General features: G+C 31.4%; 3 protein-coding genes across 6 annotated transcripts in view; 2 read left to right on the top strand and 1 right to left on the bottom strand.

Annotated features, from left to right (window-relative positions):
* The first annotated feature begins 135 nt into the window (after positions 1-135).
* LOC113515514 (uncharacterized) lies at positions 136-3346 on the top strand. Of its 3 annotated transcripts, none has more exons than XM_031910758.2 (5): positions 136-782; positions 1168-1290; positions 1378-1524; positions 1721-1942; positions 2195-2527. In XM_031910758.2, exons 1-5 carry the CDS (start codon positions 354-356, stop codon positions 2489-2491), a joined length of 1218 nt encoding a protein of 405 aa, XP_031766618.2. In that variant the 5' UTR covers positions 136-353; the 3' UTR covers positions 2492-2527. The 3 variants fall into 3 exon arrangements, with proteins under 3 accessions (XP_031766618.2, XP_026755557.2, XP_026755555.2); XM_026899756.3 differs by lacking the exon at positions 2195-2527 and adding an exon at positions 3218-3346 and having other exon boundaries at positions 138-812; XM_026899754.3 differs by having other exon boundaries at positions 138-812.
* Positions 2458-20819, bottom strand: LOC113515512 (DNA polymerase zeta catalytic subunit). Of its 2 annotated transcripts, XM_026899752.3 has the most exons (20): positions 20522-20819; positions 19928-20049; positions 19450-19578; positions 18918-19012; positions 17973-18763; positions 17366-17546; positions 17042-17136; positions 15834-16963; positions 15335-15451; positions 14261-14945; positions 13461-13652; positions 12655-12775; positions 11569-11813; positions 10331-10491; positions 9447-9584; positions 7846-7983; positions 6816-7006; positions 3674-3898; positions 3200-3422; positions 2458-2887 (listed from the first exon to the last, which is right to left on the bottom strand). In XM_026899752.3, the coding sequence occupies exons 1-20, from the start codon at positions 20535-20537 to the stop codon at positions 2726-2728; spliced, it is 5157 nt and encodes a 1718-aa protein (XP_026755553.2). In that variant the 5' UTR covers positions 20538-20819; the 3' UTR covers positions 2458-2725. The 2 variants fall into 2 exon arrangements, with proteins under 2 accessions (XP_026755553.2, XP_031766612.2); XM_031910752.2 differs by lacking the exon at positions 19450-19578.
* Positions 20820-21141: 322 nt separating this feature from the next.
* Positions 21142-26561, top strand: part of LOC113515513 (protein Lilipod) — a 32295-nt gene continuing 26875 nt past the window's right edge. The window contains exons 1-4 of the mRNA XM_026899753.3: positions 21142-21534; positions 21766-22030; positions 22535-22762; positions 23660-23725. Of these exons, the coding sequence (XP_026755554.2) occupies positions 21472-21534; positions 21766-22030; positions 22535-22762; positions 23660-23725 (622 nt within the window). The 5' untranslated portion in view covers positions 21142-21471. The remainder of the gene's footprint in view (positions 21535-21765; positions 22031-22534; positions 22763-23659; positions 23726-26561) is intronic.

Genomic DNA, 26561 nt, shown 5'->3' with positions numbered 1-26561 from the left:
ACACACACACACAGTTATTAAGAAGATTACAACACTATATATTGTGTTGATATTGCTAGATGGTTGCACAGATTAATATTCCAGCTTTGTTAATATATATGGGCCTGTGATAAAGGCAGTGTCGACTCTAGAATAATAAACCAGCAATTTTCACATGTTGATTAGAGTACTTCATTTTTTTTTTATATACATTTCATTCATTCCATTTTGAAAATTGCAGATTTCTGTAATTATCGAATAAATTGTGTAGTAAATATATAGTTATATTAATTTTACTAGGATTGTAGTTATCACACGAATACTTAGCCGTTGCCTTTTTAATAAGTATCTTTCATTTTTTAAAAACAGTCACTATGACGAAAAGCGCTAATCTGCTAGAAGTTATTTCTATGTGTTTATTACCAAAACTTTCCAAAAATGTTGATATAAGTGAGAATCATGTTGAATATAAAATTAGAGAAGATACGTTAACATCTCAATTTAATGTAATAATGCAATTATTAAATGATATGAATAATTCAGAAATGACACCAGATATATTGTCTAGACTGTTAATTTTGAATCTTGAATTACAAAGTGTAGGGCCTTGGTTTAGTGAAATTTGTAAGAAGTGTACAGAAAAGTTGAACAAAGATTTTGAAGGTTCATATGGTTATAAATTAGATAATCTTTTGTGGCATGGAGATGCTGTCAATAGTCAAAAAATATTTGACAAGTGTTTAGAGGATTTACATCAGAAATTAACATTTGAAGACTTCAAGAAGTATCCTGCTCTTCATGATGTATACTATTCAATCATACAACATATAGCAGTAATTAATTTATATGATTTATTTACCACAATTTGAAGTAGTATAAATATTTTTTATTAGTAGTAAACAAATTTTTGCATATACCCATGTATTTTTTTAATATAATTTAAAAACAGAAAGTATTTATATACCATGATATATAAATAATTAGTATGAATATCTATTTTTTCTGTGTTTTATGATATCTAATTTTAATAAAAGTTATGTCAATGATTTTTTACTAAATATATCCAGTATAAATATTTTAGAAAACTTAGCTCTAATTTTTTGTTGTGTTATTAAAAAATACAATTTAATCAAAGTTTATAATGACACAACAAAAAGTTATTAATCAATAATTGTTTGTTTATTTTAGGAATACAAAGTAGATATCAATCCATTAAAAACAATACCAATTTCTTTGCTTCTCATTGATGATTATATTCTTTCTAATAAAATAAAGGGTTTGAAAAGCTGTTTAATTATAATGAAATGCTTGGTATGTATTAGTTTGAAAAAATTTGCAAGAAAAATATAAATACCTAACAATTTACATTATAGTAATTAAGATTCTTGTATGTTATAGACTACTGAGAGTTTTCAAGATGGTAATTATTATGAAGTTATTTATGGAACGTTAAAAAAGAGCACACTTGATAAAGATATAGATGTAACTAGGCTAACACTGGAGTGTTTGTTACAACTGCTCAAAATTATACCTCCAGGGGTTCAGGTAATTATATGATATATGTCATATTCTTATTAACTTTGTGTTGGGATTTTTTCATGAGAAAAACAAATAACAAAAGTACTCTGTAAATAAAAGGTACTAATATTTTGTTGAATCTATATATTATTTTAATAATTTTTTTATATAATGTTATATAATTTTTTACATAATATTATTGCATAAAATATATATATTTCAGGCGAAGAAGACAGATGACATATTCAAAAGGGGACTTGACCAACTTTATACAGAGGCCAACTTGTACAGAAAAGCAGCATTGTTCAGTTTCACAACAAATTTAATAGAAATGCAAGGGGTCGACTGTGTGAATAAGAAATTATTAAAATCTATTCTTTGTGACAACATAGATATATGTTGTAATGATGCTGTTGGAGAGATACTATTATCTGATGTACTGAAAGTGAGTAAAATTAGTTAAAAATATATGTGAAATACATAGATTAATTTCATTTTAATAATAAGAAGTATTAATTCTATGTGAATGAAGTTTGAATGACAAATTATGGGCATGTATCATCCTGTGGAAAACAATGAAAATTAGTGATTTTTCAATATCGATGTGGTGCTATTTTGCAATATTGGCCCTGTTATGATGATAAATATTTTATTGTATTTTTTCAATAAATAAGTAACTAGGTTGTTGTTGTTCTAGTGTCTTGAAGTGTGGATAAAATATTGTTGGTGCATTTGGAGATTACCAAGTGATCAGAAATTTCTGTCCACATTATTGAAATTGCTTTATGTATCATGTCAAGACGAAGAAAAAGCTGCAAGGATACAAATATTGATAATAACATTAATTACATTATGTACAAAAGAGGAACAAAATGCTTTATACAAAAATATAGAAGAATCAACTGTCCATATAAATAGACCAGAATTTGTTAATACATTAGAAGTAATAAAAAAAAAGTATTCATGTATAATAAATTTATTAAAAATATCATAATATTTCATAATTTAACATTAATAACCTTTTAATTTCTTTTGTGACATGTTTTACATTTTTATTATATTAGATAATTTTTTGATTGACTCAGAATTAAGTAAGATTATAGAACATTAGAACTTTGGATAAAGTCCGATTTAAATAAAGGAACTCTATTCATTCATAAAATTCCTTCGTATAGCAATGTTGTATCTACACCAGAACTAATATTGATATTTGCCCTGACAGACTACATCAAAAATCTAGACTTTCATTGTTAAACTGGGATGGTAAATGTGTAACAACATCTTTTATGTCGGCAAGTTTTTCTTGTGCAGTAAGTCGTCGCCACAGCACAGGGCACTCTGTGTTCTCACAATAGATAGACTGAGTGTGCCCACAGCATGAATTGCATATCTGTAAATATAGAAGTTCCATTATTTATTGTTTTAATACTGTTAATAACAAGTGCTAACTTTCTGTGAATAATTTCCATTAAATGGACAATGACATTTCAGTCTTGATTAAATTTGTATAGGGACAAATAATAACAGGGAAGTAAAAAAGAAATAAGTAATCACAATTTATAATTCATGTGAACTGTCGCTATTTTTCATGTGGCACCCTTTTAAACTGTATATTTAGAAGTGTATATAGTCTGGCTTCGTGTGGAAATCCTAGTATAATTTATCAAGTACAATTGAAATATGTTAAATATGTGAAATTCACCATTGTACAATATTGAAGGTGCGCATGTGCGGTAGCTAGCCTTGCGGCGAGCGCAGCTGTGGCGGCCGAAGGCGTGGCGCCGCTCGCACACTCGGTGCACACGGCGCGAGCGGCGCGGCGGCCGCACGCGGCGCAGCGCCGCCGCCACATGTAGCGCGCGATGCCACTCGCTACCGCGTGCCGGCTTGGCTGCGACACGCGATTGTACCCCAACTCTGCCCACCTAACAACATATAACCCCCATAGTAATAGGTTACGTAATAATGTAATTTGAACATAAATAGTTTGTATGTCATCATTTTTAAGTATTGATAACAAAAATATATAAAATTGTTCTGTGTCACATATGATTATATTGAGTTTCTATGTGAAATGAAAATTGAGAGTAAGGGTAATGTCTTGAGCTTGCTTATGACAAACAAAGAAGACGCATCATAATTATGTTGAATCATAATCCACGCGTGTGGCAATAACCATTTGAATACGTCGACGCCGAGTAGCGAGAGGCAGCGGTGCAGCGGCGGCAGCAGCACGCGCGCGGCGTAGTAGGCGACGAGCGGCGCGGCGCGGCGCCGCCGCAGCTCGCGGCCGCTGCGCGCCGCGCGCCACAGCGGCTCGGCCGGCGCGCCGCCCGCCACCGCCCACGACACGCGCCAGCCGCGAGCAGGCGCCGCACGCGGGTCCGAACTCGCTATTCGCCTGCGCACATACACCGACACTTTTTATTTAATGTATTAAAATATGATAATTTTATATAGTATATGTACGTTTTTACCCGGTACTTCGTACTTGTAGATTTCAGAAGTATACCAGTTATGAAATCAAAGTGTACGTAGTAGCGGTAAACCAGTTCTAAATGGACTATCAAAATAATATTTGCACCAGCTTTTAAGTTAGATCTACAGGAACACAACAATGAAAACGTAGTAATTTTTGCGTGATAACAGTACAAAGATACAGAGAGATAAAATTAAAAAAAAAATCTGTTAGCTTCTACTGTTCCTATTTAAAATATATCCCATGTACTATATATCTCCCAAGTACAGATATCGTCCAAATTTATTACATTAGTAAAATTACCATTTAGTACATCTATTTTGTTGTCTATGATTTTCTAAGATGTTTTATTCCATAGACTTGACCATGTTTTGTTTTGTTTCTTCTTTCTTTTTTTTTTTAAATATGGTATAAACATGTACAATGTTATATTAAATAAGAGTTAAAATAATTTAAAGTTATTTCATTGATACCAAATTTATTTTAACATAATAGACAAAATATCAAACGCTTGTTTTATTGGTATACACTGGCGAGGATCCAGTGAGTGATGGTGGATTGTGAAGGTGATTAAGTGTAGATGAAAGCAGGTTAGTTGGACCAACATGATTATTCCTGATGAATTCATAACGAGGGGTCAACTGATATGCTTATATCATAATACCATTCGATTATTATCTATTAAAAAACCTCGAGCTACCCGTTTTCATGATATTTAGACAAATTATATTTCTATTATAATATTATAAGCTGCCACATACTTACTAATCGTCTGATCTTCAAGCTAAGATACTCTGTATTATGAGAAATCAGGCAAGGAGCATCTGAGGGTTCAAGCAGAAGAAACTTAATTGAACTCGGGACCTCATTTACACAAAACAACTGCTCTACAGAGGCCATAATTACACTGTGCACATATCAATTTACACTGTAAATATGTAAATTTGACATATTTCGCACGTTGATGTATTTTGCTTAGTTTCATGGATTTTGACGTGATATTTTCTTTGACACCATCTTTTTATAAATTTGATTTTACCAAACTACTTCGTTTCATTTTAAATGTAATTAATACCCATAATAATATTCATATTCATCATCATTATATACAACATATAGCCATGTACAGCACCATGGACATAACAGAGTATACTGTGCCCCCCTGATACCTCACGTGCGTTGCTATTCCTGAGAACTAAAGTGTTATGCTTTTGAAATTTCATTTACAAATTTTGGTTTTCTTTAAATTGTAAACTGACAAACAAGATTACGAACATCTTTTATCTGTCTTATATCCACATTAATTTTAAACATAAATTTTTCCATTACTTGTAATATAATAATAATTTTATATTACAAGTAATTGATTTATATATATAATATAATAATAATAATTTCCTTATTATTATTACCTATAATAGGTCCCAAGGTAAGCTTTAAAGTTGATTACAAGATTTATTTCTAAAATATACAATACAACCACACACACCATGGAAGATATCTTTTTTATCATCAATAACAGTCTCAAACTTATCGCCAGAGAATAATTATAAATGCCATTTCACAAAGTTGGTTCCTTTAAATGTAAAATAATTCTTAAATCGTTTATATTTGTACTTATACACATTCAGTGGAACATTAACAAACAGTATCACTACTAGTAGATAGACAGACAAAATGAGGCTTTCAACAACTAGATGGCGCTGTAAAAAAAGTAAAACGCGATATAGAGGTGAATTACACTGTAGACATAACATTCTATACAATGTTTGACGGTATGCTTGTTTGCCACCTAATAATTATTGCATAATAATTATTGGTTATTTTTTGGTACTCGGTATAAGTAGACCGAGTAAACGATATATTAAAAAAAAAAAAGAAAAACCGCTTATAATATAATTGGTTAAATCATACGAATCTGTTGCGGTTTTATACGAAATATAGCTGGTACGGCTAACTTTTTGTACTTTGCCGCTTAAATAATCTGTTTTACTTATCCGGGATAAAATTGTCCTCTTTTTTCAAAAAAATATTTTATTTTTTAAAAATACATTTACAAAATTTCGTTTGTTAAGTAGAATTTGATATATTATTAAATTTTGTAATAATGCACCCAATTCTAGATGGTGTATCAAAATAAAATATACTAGATTTTAAGATGGATCTTCAGGAACTCAATTGTAAAAACTGCATCTAATTTGGTTTAGTAGATTTGGAGTGATGATGGTACAAATATACAGGCAAACAGACAAAACAACTAAAAAATATTGCTTTGGTTTCTATTGTTCTTATCATCAAGTTTTCCTAAATATCTCCTTCGTGTAGACATTGTTTAGTTATATCAGTAAAAAGATTCCATCATTACATGTCCACTTTTATACTTTATCTGAGCAGTAAGTGCTATCATCTACTATTCTCATCGTCGTGTGTCTTGTATCTTATCTCGTGTCTTAATATCTTGTATATGTGTATATAAATTTATTATTTATATATATTTATCTATGTAAATATTATATGTATATCAATTAATATTAGTACCGCATTCTAGAATACTAACACTTCCCTGAGGCTAAAGGATTGTCGATTGGTACACATGGTCGATTTGTGGTGTATGACTAACTATTAATAAACTGTCAGTTTTTCTCATATTGGGTTTGCTGGAAGAAATTTCTTTTAGATAGATAAGCGAGGTAAGCTCGCCTTTGTGCACTATTATATTTGTTTTTCTATTTCAATAACCTTTTGTGTACAATAAAGAATAAAGGAATGTTTTTAGCATTAAGCACGCCATATCCTGTACTAAAGAATAGATAAATAAATAAAACAGCGGTACAATTACTTGGCGATCTCGTTGGGCGGCGCGGTGGCCCCGGGCCGGTAGCCGTTCGCTCCGTGGTACTCGCGCGTGAAGAACAGCTCCGGCAGCGGCAGCGCGCCGCTCGCCAGCTGGGACAGCGTGCTCATCACGATGCGCTTAACACGGGACATATCCCCCGTGTCGAACAGCTCGCACAGCGACCGCTGCAGCAACTACGCACAGTTAATACTGTATTTAGTTCAGAAATTATTAATTAATCTTCACCATCCAAAGGTTGCCTGGAAGAGATTAATTTTAGCGATAAAGACGCTGTTTTCTCAGTGACCTATTCTTGTAATTTTCTTGTTTGTTTTCTAAGTTTACTACTGCAATCTTTTGAAGGGAATAATAAAGAGTATTTATATATTCACATTTTTTCAACAAATAGCTAAAATAAAAAGGTTTTTGTACTATTTGCTTACATGTTTATGTATATTATTACTTTTGTCTATTTTATATTTATTTATTTAAAGGAACACCAACAGCATATTGCATTATAACATATAAATAACATAAAAAAACATTAAATATAATACAATATTAATGCACATGCCTATTATAGGTATTCACAGTATTTACTTTAACATAGTTATACAGCGCGAGAAAATTAAGTAACAATTATAATGAATTAAATAACACTAGACTACAAATATTTTAAAAGTTGCGTTATTATATAAAAATAAACATGTAACCTAAGTTGTATATTAAAACTAATATATAAATTAATGTGTGATATAAATGCAAAAGTTTGTAAAAATAGATGAATGTTTGTTATTCTTTCCTGCAAAAACTATTGAACAACTTTGAAGGAAATTCAGTACACTGGTAGGTTATGTCCTAACTTATCACATAGGATACATCATGTACTGATTCACGTGGATAAAGTCGCGGGATACAGCTAGTGATGAATAATAGAGTCATGGAAATATCGAATTAGATCTGGTTTACTTCGAGTTTGAAGTCAGCAATTTACATAAATCTCAAGTACAGTTAGTATTATGTAATTACTTACTTTAACACCCGCTGGACAGCCGTCTCTGCGTACTGTTTCTATTCCTTTAGCCTCAAACACTGGCTTCTCTTGGTCAGGGCTCTCGTACATGTAGCCCACATATCGCTTTTTCGTTTGCAGTATACAAGGCTGGTATACCTGTTAAAAGGGGTCGTTTATACTAAGAAAGCGGGAGTTAAACATATAGATTGCTAAATGCAGTCACCATAGTATTTCTTACATTTTTTACTTTTTAGATCCGAGCTGAAGAAATGTATTCTAGAACAAGTATTGTTGAATTTACTGGGTACAGAGGAATAACACCTGAGTCCTCAGAAATGGCAACGCATGGGGAGTATCATGGGCGAAACAGTATACTCTGTTATGTCCATGGTACTGCTCATGTCTATAGGCGACGGTTACCACTTTCCATCAGGTGGGCCGTCAGCTTGTTTGCCATTCTAAGTTGTATAAAAAAAAAAGTAAAAATATATTATTTTAACATTGCACTGGATGTGTGCGAATTCTATATTGAGTATATGTAAACGCAACTTTTTAAAAAAGTTCAGAAACTAGTTTCTTGTTCATTTTTATTGACTAAAACTATTCGTTTTAATTGAGCGATAGAATAAAAAACATACGTGTACGTTTTTTATACGTAGGGGTAGAAGTCCTATATATATGTGTGCGAGAAGTAATCCCTCTGAATATGATTGCAAGCAGGCTGGATTGCCCACACATTGGTCACTGTTGTGGAATCTTAAATGGGATGGGGTCTTCAATGGTGACCAAATAACCGTGTCCCGATTTGGGCCATAGTGCGTCTATTGATGAATCGCATACTAACGGTTAGGAGTTCACGAGTACAGTCACAGAAAAATTGTTTCGTTGTTATTAAAAGTGGGCGTATGTTTATAGGCAACCCAACATTGATGACTTAATTGACATTTATATCTGTGAAGATTATTCATCAGAACCATTCAAATCTTAAAAATATGTCACCCATTTCTGTTCACGTAAGTTTTATTGGCTGTGTCAGATGCCTTGTATACCCTAAATACCAAATAATAGTTGCTATGTGAGCGCAACAGCCTACGGTTCGAGCCCCATTTTTGCAGGTATCAGAACGCATTAAATCACTAAATCTCCTTGCTTAACATAATTCCAGAGACGGCTGCTCAAATTTTAAGTTTTGACCTTTACCACCGTCACCATGAGGAGATAATCTGGTCGCAAAGAGAATTATGTCCTATAATATTTCACAGATAAATTATAGGCGATATTTTCACAAATGAAATGGGTTCCTGCCGCAGTTAACTTTGTTGCTAACGAGGTTTTCCCACCAAATACGCTCATAAGAACGATATATTCTATCGATATAGGCGATGCATTATCTAATGATATATAAGCTACTTTGGAACTCGTCATGGCCCAGAACCCATACTATCCGGGACACGGTTCTTTGTTTATAGTTTTCTTTTATTTATTTATTTATTGTAAGGTGTAATAACATTGGGCTAAGATTATATTACTAATAAATTGAGTCATTGTAGACCGTAATAAAGTACAATATACTTTATTATAATTATTACGAAACTATATTGAAGTCGACCAAAACTCACCTTTTCCAGTTTGAGTGCGACGGGTGAAGGGTTGTCCGCGGTGACGGCATCCGCGATCTGTTGGCCGAGCGCGAACGCGTCCGCTCGCGTGCCGCCCGCCACCAGCACGAACATCGAGTCCGTGTCGCCGTAGATAACCTGCAATGTTTGATAAATAAACACAATTATTCATATATCCTCGAAATATTCATGTGATAATGTAATGTACAACGATTCATGCTGAAAAAAAAAACAATTTATTTATTTTTGTTATATTTTCTTAATAGAGGGACTGGCTGAAAACCAGCGCTGTGCAGCTGTTCACTTTGCGCTGGGACACACACAGCATCAGCTGAGCCAGTTCCCAGCCTAGTATGAGACACTTCTTGTATATGTTTTTTCTATTGTGATTGTGTGTTCAATGGCAATAAATATTTTCTATTCTAAAAATAATATAACACAATACACTGCAAGAAAAAAAAGTCTATAATATTATGTCATAAACATATCTAAAGAAAAAAATTATAACTAAAAGAAAAGACAATAAAAATAAAAGAAAACATAAACTCGAAATGAAAAACTTAATCTTTCGAGTTTAGTCTTAGATAATATAAATAAATATATAAATTAATAGATATATAAATTAATAGTCTTTGATAATTTCTTCCATTTAACCACTAGACCCATGTTCAGTAAAGGGAGATTTATTGATTACCTTCTATTCATGTATTTCTTAAAGTGGTTACCTATTTTAGTACTATTTACAAATGGTAGTCATTTTGCATGTCAGCTGTGAGGTACTAAGGGCCAGTTGGCTGAACTGATGTTAATATATTTCCTTTTAACATAGTAAATAAAACGCGCCAATATTAATATTAAAAACACGAATTTGTTCTACATGATACCTTAGCATTCCACTGCTTGTTATTCTGAACCAGCTTTATAGCTCGCTCTAAGGTCTCCCTGCCCTTAGAGACGACGCTGTCTCCAACCTCCACGCACGGCATACGCCCGCTGAAGTTTGCCGCCGTGTAGCCGTACGTCACGTTTGCTATTAGTTTCAAACCTACAATTTTCGTAAAAGTAGATATTAAAAGAATGTTATCTGAGGGAGACTTTGTACAAAAGTCGATTGCTTGGGTACCTTTGTTCCATTTGTGTTTCTACCGTGAAGCAGTTGTGTTTGCATAGCTGTGTTTCGGTTTGAAGGGTGGGATATGGCAGTGAATTTACTGGGTACAGAGGAATAACACCTGAGTCCTCAGGAATGGCAACGCATAGGGGGTATCATGGGCGAAACAGTACACTCTGTTATGTCCATGATACTGCTCATGTTTATAGGCGATGGTTTCTACTTTCCATCAGATGGACCGTCAGCATATATATATATATATATATATATATATATATATATATATATATATATATATATATATATATATATATATATAGGATAGAAATGTCGTTCCTAATTAAACAACTGGCCGCGCCATCTTAGTATGGGGGGTTTCAAAATTTTTTGTAGTTTCGACGCATGTTACTTTGGTAACATTTAGTTTCGCTGGTAAAACTGATATTTAAAAAGGTGCTAACGATTTCATTCATTCTGTATGAATAATGTAACAAAAGGGGAGGGGGAAGGGATTGTTAGTAATGGGGTATAACTAATCCATTGCTAGCAATACATCATATCAGGTCGACCTCCACGCGGTTCCCCTGGAAACCATCGTGGTTAACTCTAGTAGAATTCGTCACGATGGGCTAATTGACCTGCTTTCATCGTCACCTATCATCCCTCACTGGTGCCGTATACCGTTAGCGCAGCAGGGTTACCATTCCATTGTCATCTATTAAAAAAAAACCCTACCTAACTTACTAGTATACCAAATTTCATTCAAATTCGTTCACTTGCTTTTGCGTGAAAGAGTAATAGACATACATCCATTCATTCTGACAAACTTTTCTACTTATAATATGTATTATTAGGATTTGAAAATATTTCTTGCAGGATGTTAATATAAGTTGATTAGTGTCAATGTATTTAGCATTAATATAAACCTACGTGATTTTTGAATACTAATAGAACATGTTTTTTGTTATTCAGAATTTTTGTAATAATAAATAAGAAAAATTTGAAGTTTACCCAGTTGGCGTGAATGCATCGCCTTCTTGATCGCCTCATCAGTCTGCATTTTCATGCTCTTCTTGACAGCTTGTCTGGCGGCTAGAATACGCCGTAAGAGGGCAGGTAATACTCCGCGGCGCACCGATGTCTTCACGAAGCCCACTCCAACAGGGGACCAGTGCACTAGACCCTTCTTGATTAGGGCTTCCAGTTTCGCCTTTGGTATTCGTAAACGCCATGCGCCGAATTCGTACGCGGCATCACTGAAATAATTAAACGCAGAGTATTAATAGATGAATTCAAAATAATTTTACTCAAAAACTGAACTACTATTTTTTTTTTGATAAAAAAAAAATCTATGGGATCAATCGGAAAGTATATCTAATTTTCCAAATTAGTTTATAAATGACGGAGAATTTAGAACCTCTTCCTTTTTTGAAATCAGTTGATAAATTTTATTTAAATCGGTCTATATAAAATGTATTCCATTTTTAAGAAAGTTGTTATCTATGTTTCTATTAAAACATAAAATTCTAATTGATTCATAGTAGTTACTGTAATAATTTAGTATTTGTTTTTTTTTTTTGGGAGCTGAGCTGTAAGTTAATACTGGAATGAATATATATAATAAGGAGTCCCCAACCAATATTGTTATTATGAACAGGATGTAGAAGGAATTTTATGACGACACTATGATATAGCGAACAAATGCCACCAGTGAGCAAACGTTTCTCTGACAGGGGGCCGCAGGTGAATCAGTACTGGTCCATACAAAAGTCCGAAGGGAATGCTTCTAGAATGGTTTCTTCTCTTCTAGCAATCAAAATACAATAGTTCGGTCTCTGAACTGCAGTGCAGAAAATTAGGAAATTACAAAATTATACTTCAATATACAATAAAGAAAATTTAATGTTCAAAAATTAAAATCACTGAATTGATTGCTAGTGTATCAACAAGATTATCGACAGTCGAAGTAATTAATGTGATGAAGCGACATGTAGTATCGGTTCACCCATATAAAAACATCATAGAATACGAGTATGTTGCCATAAAAATGTAAAATATATTTATTATCAAAGGATGTATATATAACATTGAACTTACCCATTAATATTTTGCACACGCCCGATGCAAGTAGAGAAGCAATAGTTGTAAGCAATCATCATTGAAGGGTATAGACTTTGAAAGTCCAGTACAATAACAGGATCTGAGTAAAAGCGAGATTCTGTAAGGCATAAAAATTTAAAATCAGTATAATATTGTTTTTTTTTTTTTTTTATACAAGTTAGAATGGCAAACAAGCTGACGGCCCACCTGATGGAAAGGAAGCAAATAATCTCTCTTTCTCTTCGTTCACTTCATTACTAAAGGAAGTGTCCTTGAAAGGTGTCTGTATAGTAACCATAGTAATATACAACTCGAAATTGCCTCTAATTTTGTAAAACTTTTCAATCATACAATACCATTTACTATATAGGCCACCTCTTCCTTTCCTGTGGGTGTCATAAGAGACGATTAAGAGAAGACGAGGGATGGAGAGCAGTGTCTCTCTTAAAACATCTCCAAAACCTAATTGCGTTTGCCAATCCGCCTGCCAAGCGTGGTAACTACTGGCAAAAGACCACAAACAGTTTGGCAGTGGACATTTAAGGCTGATATATTTATAATATAGAATAAGATTTGTTACCAGGCAAATACATAAAATAGCAAAATACTATTATTGTAAATAATATGTGTTTCCAACAATGGCAGGACACGTCTACACTGAAAAAAGATTTTAAGCATCACAAACTGTATTTTTTCGGGAACATGGAATAAAGAAGAGTACTTCTAGTTCGTCCTATCTGGACATACCTATTGTTCAGTCAGAAGGCCTTTTCTAATGATTCAGTATATTTATGACGAATTACCTGGTTCAAATATAAGTGGAAGACATTCGGGTGCACGCATAGCCGCTCTTTGTTTGACGGTGGGTGAGAGCGCTATGAGGTTCAGAGGCCGGGCGGCGCGCAGCATCAGTGATTCCACACGGAACTGCGAGCCGCGGGAGAGCACCTCCCACCATTGCAGCCCAAATAGACGCGCCAGTTCAGAAGTGCGATCTAATAAGCAATATTTATTTTATTTTTTATTAAAGAAAAACCAACAGCTAAAAATTATCATAATAAAAAAAACATTAAAGTCAAAAAGCCAATTACAGGTTTTTACAAATAAAAACAAGATTTAGGTAATGCACACGACATTGCTAACATTTACAATCAACTAAATTAAACTTAAGAATTACTTTCCTACTTTACTTTTTTACTTAGTAACAACATTATAATAGTGGGGGGAAAGGGATTGTTAGTAATAGAGACTGAGAATCACATTGCTAGCAATATACCCAACCAGGTCGACCTACTCGCGGTTCCCCCTGGAAACTATCATGGTTAATTCCTGATAAATTCATCATGATGGGCTAACTGGCCTGTTTTCATTCTCATCTATCACCCTTCACTGGTGCTCCGCCAGCGTATCCCGTTAGCGCAGGCGGGGTTACCATACCAATTTCACCCATCAAAAAAAAAAAAACATTATAATAGTACACACATTATAGATAGGCAGTTATGCAAAATAAAAGTTAAAATCACACGCTCAAAAATGAACTATCAAAGAACCATTTTATTATTTATTTTATTGTAATTTAATAATACTGTAAATGTACACTCACTTATTATGTCCAACTTCTCTAACATTCGTATAGTTCCTGATAATCTTGTCAAATAATATTCCACTGTTATCCATCTAAGAATCCTTGATTCCTCATTCCACCAAGCCGCTAGTTGAGCAAAGCTGAACTCTGGAACTCTCTCATTCAGGATTTGATACATACAATTCTCAAAACTGTAGCTAGAAAGCGCTAGCTCGTGGCGGAACAAGCGCCATACGTTGAATGTTATCCTTCCGATTATTTTTCCCTCGAAATCGTTGTCATCACTCCTCCATCGTTTTTGCCTGCACTTCTCTGTTATTCGAGATATTTCCCTCACTATTTCCATACCCAGTACTTGGGCTCGCTCCAAAATGTAACCCCAGGATTTTGTATCGATTTCATATCCACACATTATATCTGGATCGTGTTTTTTTACTAAATCAATAAGCTTTGTGATAATATCACTTTCACTATTTACGTAAGTTACTTTAGAGTCAAAAACACATCTGTCTAACAATTTTGGTGGTGGTGTATTATCAACTACTATAATTTCTGTGATTGATCTGACAAGATCATGGTTTGCAGGACAGTCATTTGTAACCATGATGAATATAGCTTGTATCGCGTCTGCCGATGGATCGGGATGTAAATCACCTCGTACTGTTGTGAATACTTCCGCGAGCATCAGAGTTAGGAAATCCACCTAAATTATGTAAAAAGTATGTTTACTTTAAAATTAAAACCAACAAGTTGATTATAATAAGAAAGATTTTTTTTGTTGACCAAATAGGCGACGTGCTGAAGAAGGGCCAAATTAAAAGTACTCGTAACCGGCGAGCGTGTATGAAAAGATTGATGAATGTGGAAGAAGCGAAAGAGGTTTGTTTGAATCGAAGCATTTGGCGTTCAATTGTTTCTGCCTACCTTAATGGGAGACAAGCGTGACAGATATGTATGTATGTATGTATTTTTTATTTTGTTACTTTGGAACCTAAACAGATTAGTACATAAATCTAATGTTGGCTCAAAATTAGATTTATGTATCTAATATTTATGTAATTATTACAGCATAGATATAGCTATAGAACTCACTTCAACTGCTGGGGTATCCGTGATACTATCTCTCTGATTATCGCTGCCTCCAAAACATAAGAAAGATCCGTCGGGTTGCATTGTTACTTGGAGACTATTGTTTTCATATACTTTTTCCTATAAAAAAATGTATTGAATTAAGAATTGAACTCAAAACGTTTACAGTAAACATCTTAATTAACTAATGAAACAGTTTATATTAAAATAATAACATAAGTCGGTAAGATACATTCAGAAACAGCTTCTGTATCAATGGGGTCGATTTTGAGGCGTCATTTCTCAAAGCCTATCTCAAAAATTGAAACATCAATTTGACATCACAGTGGAATCTTTGTTTTAAAGACTGATAATTAAATTTCTAATACAATTAAGTCATAAAACAGTAGTTTCGCGGAACAATCAAATTATTAGGTTAAGAGATAAGTTTAAAGAAATGGCGTCACAGAATCGACCCCATTATACAGTTGGTTAAAAATAGGTGAACATAATTAATAATTACCTTATCATTACTTTCTAAGCTAACAGTACTATTGACTGCATCTTCATTAAGTCCTATAACTTGTGAATTATCTATTTCGTCCAAATTTTTAGTAACATCAATATTTTTAATTGTATTAACATTTAGTTCTTTCTGTTTTTTATTTTCTATCCAATTACTAACTTGGCTTCTTGTAGGTGGATTTATTAAAGGTTGTAAGATTGTAATCTTATTTCCTGCTAACAATAATTTTAGAGCATCGGGTTTCGAAGACTCCTCAGACATATCATTTGTCTGTAAAAATAGCATTTGACGCCATTCCTCTATACTCGTTGTATCCAGCACTTTGTCGAAGGGTTTTTGATCCTTAGCTTTCTTGCTATGTAACTTTAATATCATTTGACCTAATTCTATTTTGTCACCAACATCTTTGTGATCGGAATAGTAAGGTTGAGGATGTTTTATTTTCGGAATGCTATATTTTTCAAGACTAGACACAACATACTGTCTTGTTGGTGGTCTTATTTTTGGTGTCAAAATAACACAATCATGATATTCAGAATTATCCCTGTACTTTATTTCTGACATTGACTTATTCTCTGCTTTTATATGATTCTCAGAATTTACAGAAGTAGTTACATTATCAATTTTATCATGATCTAGGGACACATCAAATAACTTTGAGGTGTCATAAAAACTTATAACTCCGAGATTATTGTCATCTACAGAGGATTCAAAAGAATCGTTAAAAGAAATGTCTTTAACATGGTTTACTGTAGAGGTTCCAGCTGTAGGAACAAAATTGTTTTGTATATCATAAGATTCAGCTGCTTTATATATAACACTTTCATGTTTTATTGATATTTTATTAACTAATTCTGAAATTGATTCATTGTCTGTTTTATTGTTATCTATTTCATTTGTACTATTTGTAGAATTTTGCAAAATACTTTCAGGTTCTGATTTTATTGACTTTTTAAGATGCAAACTAGATATATTATCAATTGTTTCTCGAGAAACATTAATCTCATCTGTGTCACTCATGTTTAAAATGAGATGTTCTTTAAAATTAGTTTCACTATGATTTTTCTTGGGGCGCGGTAATCCTAATTTAAATGGTCTCATTTTTCTTTTTCTTACTTTTTTAACATCTGCAAATTGTAAAAATTAGGTAAAGTATTTGTATAAATACAGTGAACTTTGAATTTAAATAATACAATAACACTTACGATCATCATCGCATGTTCCATCAAGCTGTGATATATTGGCGCGTTCCCAAAACGAATCATTCCAATCTGATGAATTGTCTTCACAAATATCATCACTGAAAATATGAAAATTGTGAAAAGTATGTTAGCACCACATTTAAATAATAACGTCAAATTATATTCAAAAATGGCTAAGATGATGATGATGATGCACAATAATTATATGGCTGTAACATGTTTCAAAGTCATTATGTGCATTGGTAAAAATAACTGAAGTAATTAGATTAGACTTAGAGAGAAAATTAAAATTATTATTACTAATATTAAAATTATAACAATATTTACTTTTTAAACAAGTCCATAATTATAGTTTCCTCATTAAATATTTGTGAATATTCAGCATCATCTAATTCAACTTCTTCATCTTTGTTGCCTTCTGCTGGAGTTCCTATTACACTGTCCTCATCTTTTACATTTTCATCCATATCTTGTAACATGTCAACTAGTTCTAAGTCTTCACTGTTTACTGTAATTATTAAGGAAATTGAACACAAGGGAAATACATAAATTACTAACAAGTAGCAACATAATAGATTATTACTTATTTTTAATTGTGCAATTTATAACTACTTCTTTTACTTTTATATTCCCATTTTCTATAAATCTGGTGCTTTTCACAAGCTTATTACACATTAAGATTTAATTCCGTTTATACAGTGAAGCATCATGGTGTTCTAAATCATTATAATAATAGGGTATGATAATATATGATCACATAACTAAATAAAAACCATGAATAAAAATATTTAAAGATTATAAAACTGACAAGCATTTAGAATTCATGTTAATACATCTTGTAATATTTTAAAATAATGTTTTTGTGTTTTATTTATATCTACAACTATGAATAAAAAAATGTAATAATACTATAAACCTTAATTTATTTACTTACACAATACCTGACTATAATGTAAGCTGCAGTTTAAAGCAATATCTTCATCCACAATGGTATCATTCATGTCTCCAGTAAGGGTTTCATCTAAGTTGCCTCTTAAAGTCTCATCAAAAGTAACAGGAGTTTGTTTATGAGGTAAGTGTATACTTAGGTCCACTGCATCAATTAACTGTGTACCATCTAGACTTTCAGCTGGATAATATATCTTCTCAGATTGCACTTTTTCTTCAGACTCAGTTTCTACAGGCTTATCAATTGCTCCTGACAATTTAATCAAACACATTTGTTGAAATTTGTAGTGTGATTCTGTCTCCTCTGCTCCAATTCTCCCCTGGGACAATGATTTTGAGGCAATAGACATATTTAATTGTTTTCGTCTTTCATTCTCTTGGTTCCACACTTCTTCTAGTCCAGGATTTTCTATGCCATCTCCTTTACCTATTCTTTGCTTATTAATAATATGAGAAGCCATACAATCTACTTCATAGAAGCATATACTTTCAGGTTTCAGACAATCATTATCATAACTCTGTATAGGTTCATTACTATTTTGTGATAATCCTGATTTGCGAAATTTAACATTTTGTAAGTCAATATTGCTCATACCAAAAAGATTGAAATCTATAAAAAATTGCAGGGTAAAGTTAAGATGAGATTCATGTGGTTGCAACACATGTCCAAGAATAGCTCCATTGCTACATAATTCAACAGCTTGTTTTAGCAAATTAGGACTGTACAGAAAAATTTTAAGATATAAGTGGTCTTTGTCATGGTATCCATAAAAGGGTCTGAAAGAAACATAAGAAAGTATTTTAATACAATTTTCTTGTTTTAGTTTGTCAATTATTGATCATAAATTACTAGAAAATGATTATCATAATTATAAAGTAACTGTAATAGTTATTTAACAAAAATTAATTATTTTAATAAAAATGGTCTTACAATCCTTTAACCAGTGATATCTTGTAAACATGTTGGTTTGTTGATGTTGCTTGTTTCAAAGCAATATTTAAAGCTTTGTCTAAGCTAGCTGCTATCTGAAAATATATTGTTAGAACTTCATAAGTACACATTATAGATTATTATTGTTGTGTTCGTGCTCACATCACAGCCACTCACACAAATGATACCGAATCTAGTTGAATTTTTTTTACTAAATTACACATAAGTTAAACATTGAAAATATACAAACTTTACAAACTAAAGTATACAAACTTAAGCTATATATTTAAAAAAAATTTAATATCATAATACTTTTATTGCTTTCATTATTATTTCAGCTATTATCTGACCACTGCTAACCATAGGCCTCCCCTTACACTGCTATATGAAACAGTCCTGAGCCACTTGCCTCTACTGAGTCTCTGTAATGCATTTGAGGTTGTTACTCCATCTAGTTTAACATCTATCTCCATTGCTTTACAAACAATAAAATTTTAATATATTTATTTTATTATATACATATATTACATACTTGATAGAGAAATTGAGGTTCAGGATTTGTAGATGGACATGGTACATAAAAGTATGGAAAAACACCATGTATATGGATACATGCTTTCTTGCCATCCAATGCAGGTCCAAATATTCTTAGGATTGGAACCTATAATAATAATAAAGAGAATAAATATTTTAAATACAGAATAAAGCAAATTTAGTATCAGAAGTAATGGGAGAAATATATGTGATGTATATAATAAATTTTTTTTTACTTAGCACACAAAAAGTTTAAATAAGTTTATCACAATCTCAAGCATTAAGCAACATAAGAGCTATATATCTATCAATACTAATTTACTATACAGTGTCTATATAAATGTATATTATTATATACATTTATATTGGTTGATTGTATAGTAAATTATATGCATTTTCAGTTAATCAGTATTAAAATTAAAATAAGAAACAATATGGCTATGAAATTGGGTTATATTGGGTTATAGAATTCTCACCTGTTTTATGTCTGTACCTCTGAAGTCAGAATAAATAACGTCAAGGCTCGGATCAGGTTTGGTCAAGTAATGATCACAAACAACAATACGGACAGAGAATTCTGCTTTTGGTATATTTGTGGCTATAAAAATATTCAGTAATATAAGATTCCTTTTACATAAAGTAGTAAACTAATAACACAGAATAATATATGATTGCATTTATAAAATGGCAGCAGGTTATATCAACCATATTTGACTTATATATTCACTCTTGCACTTATGGAGAAAATCTACTAGAGGTATTGTATTAGTAATAATTGTTTATTTTAGTATATTTATAAGATGCGTAAGAAGGAAAAGGATTAGTGTAAATAATTGGGGGCAATTTAAGTATGTATGTGAATGATTGTAAGGACAGATGAAGACTTGAAAGTGGTGGTTGGATTGTGTGAAAGAGAATATGACTAAAATGGAATGAATATTAAAATCAAAGCTCAAAATATAACTTCAAATAAAGATGATTTAAAAACATTAAGCAGATAACAAATTACATAAATGCAGGAAGATCATGAATCTTAATATTGTTTTCCGTTATCTACAATATTTACTTACACTTAGAGTTGTTCATAGTCTACAATAATAAAATTCAGTATGTTAAAATTTGAATTTAAAACAGCATAGAACAAATCGTTCATGAGTTAAAAAAACCGGTAAGAAAATCGTGCCCCTTTGGCGGAACGATACAAAATTGAATGGATCATGACAACCTGTGTGACATTGTGTTGGATAGTTTTAAATTAATTAATATTAAACAACTTTAAAGTGGACCCGAGCAAATGTGTTAACAAAAATTAAAGAAAATCATGAAAATAAACAAACAAAATGTGTTGATCATTCATGATTATTTCGCAGTAAATGTGACAGTGTCATAATGACACTACTGTATGACATTTTAGCTGATATTTGACATCAGATATCAAAGAGTGAAGTAAAAAAACTTGTCTATGCTAAACTAAAAAACAAAACATTAATGGCATAATTAGAAACAATCTTTAAAACATTGAAGTAATACTAATATCATTTTATGATAATTCCTATTTCTATTTCTTTTGTTTCTTTTATAATAACTTTAATAAAATAAAATATACAAGGAAGGGAAAGGCAATATTTCCAGTTCTTCTAAATTATCTATGCGAAATATTATCTGTGACATGTGACATCATTCATTTTTCATCAATCAGTCAGTGAGTCAGTTAACAACTAAATTGGTCGTGTATTGTGTCTTGTGACAAAACTCATCTCGCTCGTTTTAAAAAATTTACGTATCGTACATTCTATGCTTGTTTCTTATTATACTCAAACTAATTAAAAAATATTATTTATTTAAAAGGTTAAGCTATAATTTTTGATTCAAACAAGCTGTGTGTTAGGAAAGACTATCAAGTGATTGTGGCATTTGTAATGTTATGAATTTTTCGAAAAAATGAAGTGTTACCACAACGTCGAAGACTTTAATAAAAATTCCATTACAATTAAAAGATAATTTTTTTCTCATATGGACGATGGATGATGAAGAAGCTGATTTACGGGAGCAGATATTTCATAACAATGTTAGAGAGCAGATTGTGAGTTTATTTGCATTTATTGTCGGTAAAGTTAACAAAGAAAGAGTGCAGTGTATCCAACGTGTAATCTGTTGTTATGTTTAGATAGTTTGTACACACTATGTGGAAAAATAGACAAATGATTTTTTCTCTAGTCTATTACTTTTACTGTGTTGTTGGGTAAATTTGAACTCAAACAATGTGTAATTTGTATACAAATGTAATATATATGATAAAACTTATTTCTTTTAGATTTTCCTGCTTCTCTTCATTTTACTTTACCTCTTCTCATTTATGGTGATTGAGAAGTTTCGACGGCGTGACAGTGAGGACTGCTTTACGGCTGATGAGGATGAGGTGAAGGTATACCGAATAAGCCTGTGGCTGTGTACATTTGCACTAGCTGTATCATTGGGTTCTGCACTTTTGCTGCCAGTATCAATAGTCAGTAATGAAGTGCTTTTACTGTATCCCAATAGTTACTATGTGAAGTGGCTCAACAGTTCATTGATACAAGGTAATTTATATATTTATATTAAAATATGTCTCAAGTGTAAATATAATGACAATAGTTGTAGCAAAATTCTAATATATTTTTTCTGTTAATATAATAATTTTAATTACAAATATTAAATGAAAGTTTGTTCTAAAATTTATACACCTAGAGGATGGAACTTGTCAAAATACATAATGACAAAAAAAAAAACAACAATTAGACTACAAATGTTTATATAAACAACAGGAATTTAATTATCTTACTATTGTATTATTATTGTGTTATATTATGTAAGTAATGTAAATATTATTATAGTATTTATTTTATTATCATAACTGAAAATGGATAATCAATTCTTTTTGTAATATGTGGTTAATCCATAATAATTAAGATATTAGTAATATTTTTTTTCTAAGAAGGGCAATCTACATTAAACAACAATAAATATATCAAAACCTAAAAAAATTATCACTAAATAGATTCTAATGTATAACTGCTTATTAATAATGTTTTACATTGTTTCAGGGCTATGGAATCATGTGTTCCTGTTCTCAAATCTGTCAATGTTTGTGTTCTTGCCTTTTGCATATCTATTTTCTGAGTCATCTGGTTTTCCTGGATGCAGAGGCTTAAGAGGGCGAGTGTATGAAACATTTCTAGTGTTGGCTCTACTTGGTGTGGCCATGTTAGGTCTGGCATATGTAATCTCAGCTTGGTTGAAAGGAGACCGTTCCAGTATTGAAGCTTTACTTAGTAAGTAATATTACATAAAATATCTATTTACATTATATTTTTCATTTATTTTATCAAATATAGGTAATTTTAATCTCATAGTGCATCTGGTTGTATAGGCAAATAATATAAAAAAAGGTAACTAATCCAGGAAACATTGTTTTGCTCCTTATATATACTTACCAGTATAATTTTGTTATCTTTATTTAAGCCCAAAGAAAGAATATACACTTATAATATTTCATCATATTGGTTGAGCTGTTTTGGAGATTAGTATGAATGAACATCATAATATGGGTTTTTTATACTAAAATATACTGCCCAATGTACTTGCATAGGTATTTTTTAATATTTATATTATAGGACAAAAGTAAAAGAACTTTGTATATTTGTTTTTTTTTATTACAGTAACTTATTCAAAGTTAGATAATATTGTATGAAATCATACACTAATCTATTATTAGTATTTAATTGTGCATGAAGAGGAGCATGACGGGTCTGTGTCAATGTTAGTAGGGTGTGCTTTTGTTCACTACTGTACACAGGAAGCTACAATGTCACAATAGTAGTTTAATCATATTGATTTAGTAACCAATAGTTTAGTAATCCACTTTTAGATCACTTATTGATGTATCAATTTGATTATTCTGTGGGGGTTATTATCAGGCACTCTGTAGATGGTCATGCACACATTTATTGTCACTTGTAGAACAAATACCTGTTTGACTCTAAAAAGCCATTAGACTTATATTTGATTATTAGAATACTTTTTATATGCTTAAATTATAGTTTGCATCTAGTAGTTGCAAAATTGAAAACCAGAGTCAAATTAGGCACCTACAAAAAAATCCCTTTTGTAGTTACTGGTGTAAAAATATTGATAAAATATAAATTTCTTTATTTCTCTTTTGTTGACAGATCTATGGACATACTTACCGTTCCTATATTCGTGCGTGTCGTTTGTGGGTGTTCTGATGCTGCTAGGTAAGTCCTGTTTAATATACTAGACATACAGTATAATTGATGGGTTTAGCCAGTTTATCTCTCTAGAATTCTTCAAATTAGAAAAGTAAAAAAGTAGCCTTATATATCAGTCTTCCTTGCCTTAAAAGTCACGATTTTTAACAAGATTTTGCATTTTGTATAATGCGCACAGCGCCATTCATCTGTGCGTTTTGTTTAGTTTGAAATAAGAATAATGATATTACTAGTCAATATTAATTTGTCAGAATTGAAGTTAGTGAATGAAACAATGTAATTGTTATAAAGTATTTGAGCTGTTAAAAATACATATAAAATATGAGTACGTATGATATATAGTAGATTATTTATGGTAGTGTGATTACTTATCAGTTAATTAATCCATATTACTAAAAGATTAAAGTATATGTAGATGGTATTTAAAAAGGTACTGCAAATGACGGAAGAAGTGTATTTTATTAAGTTATTATGATGTTTGATAAAAAAAGAAGGTCATCAGTAAAAGTATAATTTCTTTTAATATGCGTATTTGTATTTTATAATATCGTATCGATATAATGATACTTAAACAAAAAAGTATTTATATTTTGCTAAAATATCGTTTAGGTATCATAATGACCTTGTGTAGGTCATTGACCTTTGTTTAGTGGAATCACAATAGATATTTATAAAAAAAACACGTCTCAAAAGTTTATTTTCAGATATAGAGCAATGTCATAAATACCTAATATTATTTGTGATATTTTAAAATTGAAAATTAGACCTTTAAATAAATAATGATATTCATACATATTTTTTGCGTATATCCGACCAAGGAATTCTCCCACAATTCTCATTTATTTTTGAAACGTCTACACTAAACAAAAATTGAAGTAATAGTAAAGTATAATCGGGGAGGTCTATTTTTACCTATTTATTGAATATTTGTGAAAGAGAGAATAATGAAGAGACTCTACGTTTTAGGGATTATTTTGTCTACCAATAACTACCCCGTATGAACTTATAAACTGGTACTATTTTAGTATACTAAACATGTACTCAATAAAAGAGCGATTACATTTTAAGAGTGAAAGACTTTAAGTTTTGAATGTATTCCTAATTTTATATGATCCTTTATCATGTGAATACTGTCATGTGAGTTTTGGATCTCAGTTTTAAAAAGTTTAAAAAATTCTAATTAATCAATGCGTCAAAGTGAGAATGAAACCTAGCATTACACACACTTAGTTATATTCTCACTTTGACATTGACTTTAATATTAAGTTAGGTATGTATTACTGAAGTATGTAATACCTATTATTAATGATGTAATATTTTGTCGTAAGCAGGTAATAGCCACCACCATCTTATTCTTTAGTTCTTAGCCAAGTTCCTACGACTAATAATCAGGTTTTATTAATGTTCAACAGTACTCAAGTTATTTTCGAGAGATTTCAGATATTTTTTTTCTTATTTCTAGTTATTCTCTACAGTACATAACATTTTTATGTTGATTGTGATGTGTTAATAATTTATTCGACCTTCGTACCGTATCAGGCGTTTACTTTGTTATCTCAATCAAAATTATTGTTCATTCTATTATATTAATTTCATGGGAAGATTTCTTAATTTCCTCTATTTTTTACTGTAATTTTTAAAATACTTAAAATTATCTTTTTTATTAGTATGTGTTAAATATTTTTTTTATCTTTATACGGTACGATGTGAAATTCACTGAATTAATTTTGATGACTTTTACATTTAGATTATATATATTTCGGTTGATATTATGCTGTAGAAAATTTTAAAACACTACAGTTATACTGGTTTAACAGATTTGAGTGAAGTTAATGGGTACGGAGTATTGGAGGCATTGTACGTGATATTTCAGGAAAGGCAAAACATCAGTGGTTCCATTGGTATCACAGTGTATGGAATTGGTCATAATAATATTTTAGATTAACATAAATTTACTTGTTATTGCGATAATATTTTATATGATTGGCATTGGTTAATTTTGAACTTTCGCGTTGTTTACACATATTGCTAAATACACAATCGGGACTTAACGTAATGAAAAAGTTTTTACAGATAAATAATACCTACACATTACGTGGTCACGACAGTCCTGTCGTGACTACGACGTGGTGCAATCCACGTCGAAACGTCAGTAATAAAAAAGCAGGAATGTAGGTACTATTTAAAATAGAATTTACCTAATTATAATGTAAAAGCTTTTTTATCGCGTTAAGTCCCGAGTGTGTATTTAAAAATATGATTGGAATTATTTAGAAATCTTCAAAAGAGCACCAAGACTTTGTATATATGCGGGCGAAATATTAAAAATGAATTTATTAACAATATAGATGCAGATATACATCTAAATAGATGTGGCAACTGTATGTATTTATTGATAAAAACAGTATTACAGATGACATTTTTAAAGGGTTTTGGTATTTCTCGCAATAAACTCTTTTAAAAATACCTTCACAGTAAGTAGTGTCATGCCTAACTTTCATATAAATTGAGGGATTCGCATCGTCTGTCTTAATACCTTTTTAGTGTAAAACGCTTAACATATACTAGAAGGAAACCGAAATTCACGTAAGCTAAGCCGTAGTTGATAACACGTATATATTTATCAATTACTATCAGTTATTACTATTAAATGAACAACATGAACTATTAAGTAACATTTAATTACATATTAAGATAATTCACCTACGTACGTCTCGTTCGGATGTCCCTACATCGTAGATAACAAATGTGCTCCAGTTAATTTATATTGTAATTAGGTATGTCTCGTTATCACAAATAATGTATATTGTAATATTAATGAGTCGTTAACATTTCAAGATTA

Source organism: Galleria mellonella, unplaced genomic scaffold (genome assembly GCF_026898425.1).
Source record: "Galleria mellonella isolate WM207_F2 unplaced genomic scaffold, CSIRO_AGI_GalMel_v1 utg173, whole genome shotgun sequence".
NCBI lineage: Eukaryota > Metazoa > Arthropoda > Insecta > Lepidoptera > Pyralidae > Galleria > Galleria mellonella.
This window is presented reverse-complemented; position numbering and strand designations above follow the sequence as displayed.

Bases quoted from the DNA above. Each gene is read 5' to 3' on its own strand.
- LOC113515514 (XM_026899754.3), top strand. From the start codon at position 354: ATGACGAAAAGCGCTAATCTGCTAGAAGTTATTTCTATGTGTTTATTA. The intron at 1,291-1,377 runs GTATGTATTAGT...TGTATGTTATAG, and splicing joins TAATTATAATGAAATGCTTG to ACTACTGAGAGTTTTCAAGA. The intron at 1,943-2,194 runs GTGAGTAAAATT...TTGTTGTTCTAG, and splicing joins TATTATCTGATGTACTGAAA to TGTCTTGAAGTGTGGATAAA.
- LOC113515512 (XM_026899752.3), bottom strand. The intron at 15,452-15,833 runs GTAATTATTAAT...ATTTTTTTATAG, and splicing joins GCTTAGAAAGTAATGATAAG to GAAAAAGTATATGAAAACAA. The intron at 12,776-13,460 runs GTAATTCGTCAT...TATGCCTTACAG, and splicing joins TCCACTTATATTTGAACCAG to AATCTCGCTTTTACTCAGAT.